The sequence below is a fragment of the Rhinolophus sinicus genome, linkage group LG05, assembly GCF_036562045.2.
Source record: "Rhinolophus sinicus isolate RSC01 linkage group LG05, ASM3656204v1, whole genome shotgun sequence".
Classification (NCBI taxonomy): domain Eukaryota; kingdom Metazoa; phylum Chordata; class Mammalia; order Chiroptera; family Rhinolophidae; genus Rhinolophus; species Rhinolophus sinicus.
This window is the reverse complement of record NC_133755.1, coordinates 173,406,577-173,418,670: the sequence shown is the minus strand read 5'-3', so window position 1 is coordinate 173,418,670 and position 12,094 is coordinate 173,406,577. Positions and strand designations below refer to the sequence as shown.

Sequence of the window (12,094 nt, the reverse complement as noted above, 5' to 3'; positions counted from 1 at the left end):
TATAAAAGAACCCATGAGTTCTACTGATATGCATACATACATAAATAAATAATCAGGGAGAAAGAAAGGCTCATAAAGAATGCCAACTAATAAACAAACAATAGAAAAATCACCATTTGACAGCCATCTTAGTACTGATTCAGGCAACAACTAAATGGATGCTAAAACAAATGGATGAAAGTATGATGATTAACAAGGTCTTTGCATAGTTTCAAAATATCTACCCTTAAGATACGAAGGGAAAAACAGTAATTTTACAATGGAAAAAAACCCTGTTGCAGAAAAAAGTTAACATCCCTATTAATGGGATAAATGGACATCATGTGCTTCTAGAGGACACAATATCACTTCTGGAGTAGTCCTGCCAAAAATGCATGACCTGAACCTAATCATGAAGCAACAGCAGACAAATCCATATTGAGGGAATTCTAAAAATAACTGGCCTATTCTCATCAAATATCATCAAAGGTCATAAAAGACAAAGACACAGTAATAACCAACTGCTACAGACCAAAGGACACTAAAGAGACAAGACAAGTGAACGCAAAGTGTAATGTAAAATTTATTCTTTCTGTTAAGGACATTACTGGTACAATTAGTGAAATCTAAATAAGGTCTGCAACAATTGCATTGTACCAATGGTAACTTCCTGACTTTTATAACTGTACTATGGTTATGAAAGAGAATGTTCTTGTTTTTAGAAAACACAACTACTTAGAAGTAAAAGGTATCGTGAATTGCAATTCAATCTCAAAATGTTCTGAAAAGAAGTTTGCATGTGTTCACGAATATGTAGAGAGAAAGAGAGTAAGAAAGCAAATATAGTTAACATAACTAAGTAATCAGGATGAACTGTACACAAAAATTCTTTCAACTCTTCCACAAATCTAAAGTTATAAAAATAAAGTTTAAAAATAAAGTTAATTTGGACAATATACCAGTAAAAAGGAATTGTGAAAAATCGAGTGACGGTTCTCCTTTACACAGAAGGGTAAGAAAACATCTCAACCAGTGTTTGAGACCTAGGTCCTTCTATTCTGTCTTCTAATACTTACAAAGCAGCATTTCCTGGGCTAAACCACAATGATGGGCCTCAGTTTCCTTCTTTGTAAAATGGGGATCGCACTTATCCTACTTTTCTCACAAGGTTATCCTCACAATCCAATGAAACATGATGATGGTTGGGGAAAAAGGGTGCAGAAATACTACATATTACAATGGCTCGCTTTTAACAATGTGTGATAAATAAAAGGTACTCCAAAAACACATAAGCAGGTATATTTTTTCATCATAGTGAGCAGCTGTTATAGAAACTAGATATTTGCCATATAAAATGATTTGGTTTGTAAAAATTTTACCTTATTCAACATTCTTTTTATCCATAACTTCAAATATTTCAATAAATTCAAATATCTGTATCTATTTTTTACCATAAAACTTTATAGTATCAAAACATTACTAAATTGAAGAAAGCCTTTAACTAGGATTTGGTCAACCTTTTTCTTCTGTAAATGAAGATGTAACTGACATATAACATTGTACTCATTTCAGGTGTATTGGTCAACCTTTTAGATACTGTGACCCAATAAAAAAAGATCTTTATATCATTTCCCAAGCTCTACACACTAAAATACATGGTCCAAACTGTTTCATACTTCACTCACAGCTATGCAAATGAGCCCTGAGGAATCAAATCAGAAAATAAGTGTTTATGAGACAGATGGGGGGGGGGGGAGAGATATCAAAAAGATGTATACTTAAAGTAAGGAAAAGTTTGTTTTAAAAATAAAATTAATTTGTTCTTCCAAATTCATAAAGGTTTGGTCACCACTTAAAAAGCATTTTTAATCATTTGCATATGGCGATGAATATCTCATTTACAAAAGAAACAATCCTTAATAGCTGCATTTTGAGGGTTATGATTCCAAAATACCAAATGGAAATTTTTTAATACACAATAGACCACTGTTGATAACACAGATCATATTGTTGCTTAAATAAGTCGACTTGGGCGGACGGGTAGCTCAGTTAGTTAGAGCGTGAGCTCCGGGCAACGGGGCTGCCGGTTCGATTCCCACATGGGCCAGCGAGCTGCACCCTTCACAACTAGAATGAAGTCAATGAGCTGCCGCTGAGCTCCCGGGTGGCCAGATGGTTCAGTTGGTTGGAGCGCGTCCTCTCAACCACAAGGCTGCCGGTTTGACTCCCGCAAGGGATGGTGGGCTGCAGCCCCTGCAACTAGCAACGGGGACTGGACCTGGAGCTGAGCTGCGCCCTCCACAACTAAGACTGAAAGGAGAACAACCTGAAGCTGAACAGCACCCTCCACAACTAAGATTGAAAGGACAACAACTTGACTTGGAAAAAAGTCCTGGAAGTACACACTGTTCCCCAATAAAGTCCTGTTCCCCTTCCCCAATAAAATCTTTTTAAAAAAATCAAACAAGTCGACTTGATCAATCTCTATTTCGAATAGCAGATGAACAACAGTAGGGCAGAACTGAGTCTGGAGAGAAGTGCCACAGCAAGAGCCTCAGGTCCCTAGCAAAGAAGCAACCAGAGGCAGAAATGCCTGCCCAGCCTCACTAGCTCTGCAGCAAGGCCACTGTGCACAAACGATTACAAAAACACAAACTCCAAGAGGGTATGCTTTTCACTTGTCACATTTATCACTATCCCAACAGATAGAAAAATGCTTGGCAGGTGGTAAGCATTCATTAACACGTTGCATACCACAGGGTTTAAATCCCTCATACCCCTCTGTTCTGGCAGGTTTTTAAAAGAAACTATTTTAAAATGCACTCTTCTCTTTAAAGTGTAAATGCTTCTATGTCATTTATTATTTTTCTATAAATAATAGATTCTACAAATAAATTATTCTATAAATTATTCTAAAAATAATTCAATAAAATATGCAAAGTAAAAAGAGTCAACAGTAAAAACGAGAATTCTCGTTATCCGTCCTTAACGCATGGCTCAGAAAAACGAAGATTCTCGTGATCCGTACGCAACGTGTTAAGTGGTTAAATGAATGAAAAAAAAATAAATGAAATCCTAGGTCTTTCAAGTCACCTATGTAAATTATATTAAGTTGCAGAATTATTTTAAAAACAAATTTGGCATACATTAACTTAATAGCCATACTATCTTTAAAACACATGAACTAATAATCTATATTCCCCATTCTGACTAAATAATGTCAAACATTCTGATATTTCTTGACCTACAGTAGACACTGTAACACATTTACATATCCTTCCCTGAGTTTAAAATATGGTGTTATCAGAAACTCTCGTAAAGCAGATTAACAGAAAGACAAATAAACACATAAAACCAAAATCAGAAAGAGCAAATGTATCATGTTTACAATCAAACTTGATAGAATTAACCCAGATAAGAAGTCACAGGCTACAGAAACATTTCTCATCAGTGTTTATTTCTCATAATAGTACATCTACCAAAATCTGTTCCTCTACAATTAGAAAATCAAATATTTGATATAGTCATTTTTGTTTCTCTATTCCTACAGTATATCTGTCAATGACTTGTTATCTTATAGTTTGAAGAATATAAGATGTATTTTATTTCCAACCATCAAATTAAGAGGTTAATTTACTCATATTAAATAGGTAATGTTATACTTCTTTTACAAAAAAATACAGTGAAATTATGTGGAGCAGAAAGCAACAAGAGTATATGCATATATGATTTATGTTCACTATTAAGCAAATAACTTCTTTTTTGCTTACTTTTTTGAAGAAATTCAACTTATTCCCTACATGTTCTCTTTAAGATCACTAATATATTCTAAGTGACACGCTTCATTCTGCTTCCCAACTACTGCCCATATAATCAAGACATCATTTCAGTACCAATTGAAACCTAATATTTTCCAAACAGCCTGCCTTTATGTGGGTTATAATCATCTTACTATGCTTCTTGTGTCCATGCTGCTGGAAAAGCAGTCTGTACAAGCAGGAGTAGAGGCACAATCCTGAGAGAGAGGAGCAGAGAAAGATGTTGAGAAAACAACACCAGATAAAATGAGCTCACTTAAGAGCTTAGGAACTCAGCCAGTGTTCAAGGTCAAGGTTGATTACATTCTCTCATACCATTATGAGTTAGAAGTTGTCCAATACAAGCAAACCTGGTCCTAGAAAGAGATATCTGAAAGTCCATGAACACGTAGTAATATTATCACTAATTCTGTGTCAACTATACTTCTAAAAAAAAGGAGTGATAATAAAATATGACTATTTAGGACACTGGACAATACAGATGTCTTCTAAATTTCAATCAAAATTACTGTAACAAACTGAATGGGAGCCTAGAATAAAATGGTTGAGCGTGCACACGTGTGTATGTAATATATATATGTATATATGTATATATGTATATATATATCACATGAATTTCAATCTTGCCAAAAAATTTGTATATTTAATTTTGAATCATTAACACTGTCACACCCTCAAATCATACAATCGCAAAAATTGCTGTTATCAGTCTCAATTATCCTTGTATTCTAAATTTTTTAAATACCGGTAAAAAGTGAGTCATTTATTTTATTTTACAGAAGAGAAAACCAAACGTCCAGAAATGTTAACTATCTGTGTCTAGGTCAGTCAGCTACCTAGTATATCATCCATCCATTCAAGAAATCTTTATTTAGTGTATACTATGTATTAAGACACTGTGCTATACACCAAGGATATGAAACAATAATATATGGTCACTGTCCTCATGGAACTTAGTCTGGTGGGAAAGACAAATACTAAGTACTTAAACACGTAGTAATCACTAGAAGGGAAAGTACAGAGTGCTTTAGGACTGCTGAACGGGAGACCTCAGTCAGTGATTCTCAACCGGGGTCAATTTTGCCCTCCAAGAGACATGTCTGGAGACATTTCTGGATGTCACAACAGTGCATGGAGGCCAGGGTTGCTGTTTAACAGCCCTTCAATGCACACAACCTCACAGCAAGTAATTATCCAGCCCAAAATATCAACAGTGCTGAGGTGAGAAACCCTGATCTAAACCATTAGGGCGGGAGGAGTTAGTGAAGACTTCCTTCCTTTGTTAATACTAAGTATCTACATCTTTAAGGGAGTTTTCACAAGGAAGAAACGAAAAACATGGCCTGATTAAACGATTAACCAAACCCCCACTGGAAAGTTGAAATAGGCAAGACAAAGGAGACAGATTGCCTGGTAGATGAAAACGCAATGCTTTTTAGCTGCTTCACATAAATTCCCTTTCCTGAACCACAAAGGGAAAACACACAAACTAAAAAACAATGCACATGCTTTTATTTCTCTGTCTACTTTTCCCACTGTTCTCTACCAACCCATGTCTACCACTAGATATTGGTGGGGAGATTATAAAAAATTCTGTGGTCAGGCAAATGAACATTCCAGGTGCAAAACTGGAAATAGAGTAAAACGGAGATGGGATTTCACTTTTGATGTGAAAGACTAGGCATAGAAGAGGAAAATGCACTAGGTATTACAGTGACTGCATCCTGGAACAGTTTCAAGAGCTATCTGACTAACCAAAAGATCCTAAGGACAAGAACACTAAGAATTCTGGTATCCTCAAGGTGATAAAAGGTACTAGAATCCTCTCAGAACTGATGAACTAAGGTAAATTCCAAAATTAAATTGCAGTGATTTCCCTGACGCGTCTCATACCTACATACGTGGTCCTGTATTTTCCCACTCAGCCTATTCAGAGCAGCCAAGAGAAATAGATTGGGGGCGGGGGGGGGGGGGAACGGGACGACAACCAAAGTAATGCAACTAGCTATACAAAGAACCTAAAAAAAAATGATCACTAGTCAATATTTGGTTATGTTAAAGATTTATTAACTTTTTGGAATGCGATAATGATCTTGGGGCTGTTTCTTTTTAAGTGCTTAAAATTTAAAACAATCCAATATAAACAAGTAAAATTCACCACCACCAGTTACTTTCTTAAACAAGCATAACCAATGTAGAACATATTCCTATATTTTCCATACGTTAGGAATTCCTGTATTATGAAAGTGACCCCTACAAATCAAGTGATAATTTCCTAAGAAAGGGTCATGCATTGCTCTTCTCTTTTCAAAAACAAAACCCTGCCCTAATGACCTCCATCCAGTGGCATTCCTAAGGACAGCGTTCTCACAGCTGCTCACAGAAACCTGCTGCAATCCAGTCATCACTGTAGTCCAAAAGGAGTTCACAGATTCAAGCAGACCAGCAGGAGACGCTTCTCACAGAGGTGAGAACTCTAAACCGTAACAGTAAATGCCACCATCTTAGAGCAGCAAGGATAGAATACCTCGTCATAACAATTCTCCTAGAGTCAATTGCTCAGGTCAAGCATTGACTCTCAGGGAGTCTTATATTCCCAAATGGACAAACTTTCTTTCATTTCAGAATTGAAATTAGTGGTCACGGGATTAACTCTTTCATCACAATCATGACACTTAACTAGAAATTAAGGTTTTCCCACAAAACTAGCACAGCAGGCACCTAAATAATTCTTGAGCCTCAATCTCACTTAATTCATAATTTACCACATAAAGGATCTTCTGACAGTGATTTTGAACACGGGGTGGGGAGGTCACAGAACACCTTTGAGAAATTATGGGGGGAGTGGGCAGGGGGATATGACAATCATGACTCAACACATATTCTGCATAAAGTCAGGGATTTTCTGACTGAAATTCATCCACCATTGGCAGATTAAAGAGCTGTATTCTTAACTAAAATATCTGGCATGTTCGTGTTTTCAAACCAAGGAGGAGGAGGGGGGCTTTAAAAACCTGAGAATTAGCAAGCCATAAAAACTAAGCATTTCATATTTAAAAATTTTAAGTGAAGTGTCAAAATATCTCATTGACACACATTAATAATTATGCTTAGGGCTAAATTTTGGTGCCTTACAAAGCAAATGGAATTTCTTCACAATTCCGAGCATCAAAGATACCTTTAAATGTAGAAGAAAAATTCTGATGGGCTCAGCCCAAGGCATTTTAATATGCCTTTAAAAGCCAAATTCACTGTAAGTAAACATTTTGTTTTCCCTTTTTCCTAACCGTTACTCAGATTCCTTTCTCATTTTTGCACTCTGCAACACGATTTAAAGGAAAATACTTACTATTGAACTATTTCCCGCTATATATTTACTTGCAACAAAATTTTCATGAGCATTATGTACATTTACAGAAACTATATTAAAAATCAGAAAAAAGCCTAACAAGATTATGTGGTTTTTTAAAAAAAAGCATACTCTCCTCATGAATCTGCTTTGAATATATTTCCCTTCCTCAACTCGTCTGTTACTCTGTACTGCTACTATTAAGCTAATTCCACTTTTCAAACATGGTGACATTTGAGCATATTAGTAAATAAGAGGTTTTTTGGTTTTTTTTTAAGTTATTTGAAATCCATAGGGGGAGAGAGAATGCTACACACCAAAATGGGAATACTATGCAAATCTCAAATTCCTGTAAAGATTAGGTAAGAGGTGAAAGGCCATGTAAATGTTAGCCCCCTATACTTAGTGTCAATTCTAAAGTGAAAAGCCAACTGCAACATTTCTACTCCACTGTGCTCTACTGTAAACAACCACAGTGTGCTAACCACTCGTTTGTTACTACATAAGGGACCCTGTTTAAAACTTCATGGATACATAATTGCAGTGGAACTAACAGAGGATTTATATACACATGTAATTTTAAAAACTTTAACATTCTGTTAGTGCTGTAGCACTCTACATAGCAAATAAAAAGGTTACATAGAGCTGGGGTTTTTCTCCTGCACAGATGTGAAACTTTTAATGAATGGAACATATTGTATCATTAAATACTTTCTATTCCAGATTTTAAACACTATATACAGTATTGTGGGGTGGAACCAAATTTTATTAAGTTGTCCCAAATTATCAGCTATAAATTCATAAATAAAATGAAAAAGATTCCCAAGTCTATTGCTCTAATTATTTATCAAGTGGTTTTTAAAAACCCAGTACTCAAAACGAAAATCCTTTACAAAAAAAGTGCTTGTTTTCATATAACTGTTATCATTGCTATCTACTCTGATATGGAGAGTCCAGATCACATGAATGTTATCTAACTTTTAGCTTCCTGCTAAGCTTCCCAAATGCCAATTCTTAGAGAGAGAGATCGAGGGACAGAAAATATGTGAATGAAAAGAAGAAAACAAATTGTAAAAAGCTTTTAAAAAGTATTGTCCCCTTGGAATTATCACAACACGTCTGGTACTTTCTAAAGGTGAATAAGATTTTCTTAATAATACTATTGAATTGTGTATTAGCCCTTCCACATCAAAAGTTCATAAAAATGTACGCGAATTTAGTTAACATCCTATCAGAATTGTTCTCCCCTAAGATGTACAGGTTGAGGATAATTCTGGTTGTGCAGATATGTACTTGTTATATTTAGTTAATGTTTGCATTAAGGTCTATTGAAGTTGGAGTTCTAAATTTTTAAAGATATATTTTATCAAAACCTGGTTTCCTTCAAACTAGTAAATCCAAATAAATAGTGAAAACTGAACACCCGCTTGTTCAAGTCCAGTGTTAGATCTGACATGTGAATCAGCCCACGGGAAATGCTTCCCAGGCATCTTCCCTCTCTCCATGCAGACCTAGACCTCTTCCTACCATTTGTGTCTTTCTGTCGTGATGGGGGGGGAGGGGTAAGAGGAGAAGAAATGACAGAATAACCTTGCCTCTTGACCAACCATCCTCTCAGCTTAAGTCCCTCGTCGGCCGGTTACCTAGCCAACAGTATCTCGATTACAAACACTACGTGCACTGCGACCACAGATCATCCCCCCAATAGGTGCCTGCCTCATTAAGGACCCCGGGAGGTCTGGGCAGTGATGTCCTGCGTGCAGACAAAATCCCGCAGGCTCAGGAGAGTGGTGGGCGGGCCAGGCCTCGGCGGAACTGACCCGGAGAGACCTGCCGGAGCCTCTGGGGGGAGGGCCCAACGGGGCCTTCCCTCCAACCCCGCAGCCGTTCAATAGGGCGCTGGAGACACTGGAACCTCCCTCCGCCCCAGGGCGGCCCTCCCCCTGCCCTCCCCTCGGATTCGGGGGAGGGGCGCCGGGGCACAGAAACACCCATCCCCCCACGGACACAGTTAGGCCGCCGCTCGCCCCACCCTGGAAAGCCCTGTCCGCCCGAGCCCACCCGCCTCAGGCTGGCCTCGTCCCGGGTGGGGAGGAGTGGGCAGGAGGGGAGGTCCCACGGCAATACCAACCTCGCTATTGAAGGTTTTCACAGCCTCCATGTTGTCGGTGCTGAGGCCCCGAGCCCGGCGGCGGAAGAGGCGGCGGCCACCGCACTGGGTGGGGAGAGCCAGACGGAGGTGGCGGCGCAGCCTCGAGAAGGGGCGCTGGCGGGAGAGCCGGCCGCTGCGATCCCGGGGCAGGAGCGGAAGGGCAAGCAGCGGCGGGGAAGGGCTCCCTCAGGGGCAGCGAGGCATGGCCGCTGGGCGGGCGGAGCGCCGGTCTGGGGAACACAGGCGCTGCCGGGGCGGGTGGCAGCGGGCGGGGGAGGGGCTGGGCCGCGGCGCCTTCTCTCCGCCGCCCCGCTCTGTCTCGGTCTTGTCCCCTCTAGCCCCGTCCCCTACACTCCCCACCCCCCTCTTCCTCTTCCTCTTCCTCCAGCCGACTCCTGTTTCACCTCCCCGCCGCTCGGGCCGCAGGAACCAGCAGCGCACGGCGAAGACGGAGGAGGAAGCACTGGCAGCAGCGGCTGCGGCATCCAATATGGCGGAAGCGAGTCGGGCCGCGCAGCTCGGAGCTCGGCGGCGCCAGCCAGCGCGCCCCCTGGCGACTGGACCGCGGGGCCCGGCGGCCGCGCGGAAACCATCGAGCGAGCGCAGGCCAGAGCGTCGCCGCCCGGAGGCTCCGCTCCTCTCGCCCGGGGCCGCCGGCGCCTCGGCCCCCTCCCCGCTCCCGGCCGACGCGGGAGCGAGCGCTGCAGCCGGGTCGAGCGTCCTTGGCGGCCACTGCAGAGCGTGGCGCGAAGAAAACAGCCAAACGATCCTACCAAGCCACAAGTTTAGGAAAGAACTTTGTCCACGTTTTTGTTGTTTCCATGCGGATTGGCCCCTTTACACGAGCGGTTGGGTTTAGTTGCTCTTTAGAACTTTACCGGAAAGTGGCCTAGAGGTTAACAGACGAAACAAAAGTTCTTGATCATTCATTTATTTGGTAACGATGCGCCCAGGTATTTTAATAGCATCCGGAGGAAACATTAGAAACAAGCGTAGGATCCGGGTGGGGGCAAGAGGATGGGGGAAGCATGTTTGCAGCCCGAAAGCAGCTCGTGCAGGAAATGCATGCTGCATAAAATCCAGGGGGACTGATGCGGCACAGACAATAAGTGCTTTTGTGCGGCGGGAAGCGGGTCCCCAGGTGCACGAGGTTTGGATTGGTGAAAGGGAACTCATCTTTTGTGGAAGATGAATTATTCTAAAGGAATTTTGCTCTAGGTTGTTTGGAGCAAGAGAGTGAATACAATATTCCTAGATAAAATGGGAGGTGCTACTAGCAAAATGCCTTCCCTCTCAGTTCGTGCAAACGTGAACATTTTTTAAAACTAAAAGTTAAGGGTGTATCATTGAACCCGGAACACTGCTGCCCTCGCGCTGAGAGTGGTTTTCAGCAATCACTTCTCCCTAGATCACCCAAAGGAAAGGGAGGAAAAGGAGGGCAGCATGTTCCTCTGGAGGATTGCTGGAATCGAGGTACTTGAGTAACAGCTGATCCCAGAGTCCTATGAAACAGAAAGGCAAGCCCGGGCTTTTCTGACGTTTTAGGGTCTTCGAGTCTACCTCATTGTCAGCTTTAATATGGGGACTGGCTACTTACAAGGTAAAAGGGATAACTTCATCAGTAAGAGCTTATAATTCTATCTTCATATCTCAAATGCTGTCACAAAATTCTCCATCTCCATTTTCCTCCAATCCTCATAGGCCAAGCCATCCTGATCTCTTGCCAAGGATTGCAGTAGCCTCCTGACAGGTCCCCTGCTTGTCTTCCTATATGGTCATGACCCACATGATGACATTTTGGTTAACGAAGGACTGCATGTAACATGGTGGTCCGATAATGGAACTTTAAAATTCTTATGGCTTAGTGACATCGGAATGACAATGTCTTTACTACATAGCACAATGAATTACTCATGCATTTGTGGTGATGCTGTTGTAAGCAAACCTGCTTCCTTGCCAGTCCTATAAAACTATAGCACATACAATTATGTACAGTACATAATATTTGATAACAAATGACTATTACTGGTTTATTTACTATACTTTTTATCATATTTTAGAGTGCTCTTTCTACTTACAAAAAAAAAGGCTTTGCTGTCAAATAATGTGCCATGTTCCACCAGCAGCAGTCTCATACATCTTGTGTTTACCATGTCTCTTGATTGTATCATTTTCTCTTGTGCTTGATTCAATCTCACGTTGTTTTGTGTAGTCATGCTCTACAGGCTTGTAGCCTCGGAGCAATAGGTTATCCCACATGGCCTAGGTGTGCGTGTAGTAGGCTGTCCTGTCCAGGTTTGTGTAAGTACCCCTATGCTGTTCACACAAGGACAAAATGACCTGATGATATATCCCCATTAATAAGTGGCGCGTGACTGTAGTTCATTCTCCAGACTGTAGCCAGAGGGTTTGGGGAGTTTTTTTAGACACAGATCAGGTTACTCCCTTGCTTAAATCCCTTCAAAATCTTCCCATTGCATTTCAGATGTTACAACTGCTTACCACGGTCTGAAGGCCCTGACACCTCAGCTCACAACTTTCTCCCTTGCTCACATCACTCTGCCACATGACCTTGGTTCATTGGCAGCACTGTTTTCCTACCTAGGAGGCCGCTTCTTTTTCTTTTCTTTTTTTTTTTTTTTACCATTCCTTGGGCAAGTATAAGGTGATAGAGATGCATAGCATAGCCACCCGGCAAAGCCAGTGTCCCCAAAGTGTTAGTTTTCGTCATGAGGACAGGCCTGCACTGTAGCAGATAATCTTATCACAGCTCTGACTAACAAAGTTCTAATGAAT

The 12,094-nt window shown here is 40.9% G+C and overlaps 1 protein-coding gene across 4 annotated transcripts in view; it reads right to left on the bottom strand.

The window, feature by feature from the left end:
* Positions 1-9,721, bottom strand: part of SCAF8 (SR-related CTD associated factor 8) — a 141,036-nt gene extending 131,315 nt beyond the window's left edge. For 2 of the 4 annotated variants that reach the window (XM_019749246.2, XM_019749245.2), the window contains exons 1-2: positions 9,278-9,650; positions 3,932-3,994 (exon numbers count right to left, since the gene is read on the bottom strand). In XM_019749246.2, the coding sequence (XP_019604805.2) occupies positions 3,932-3,994; positions 9,278-9,307 (93 nt within the window). In that variant the 5' untranslated portion in view covers positions 9,308-9,650. Of the gene's footprint in view, positions 1-3,931; positions 3,995-9,277 lie in introns of all 4 variants that reach the window. The other 2 variants (XM_074333733.1, XM_019749249.2) reach the window with 1 other exon arrangement.
* Positions 9,722-12,094: the final 2,373 nt, after the last annotated feature.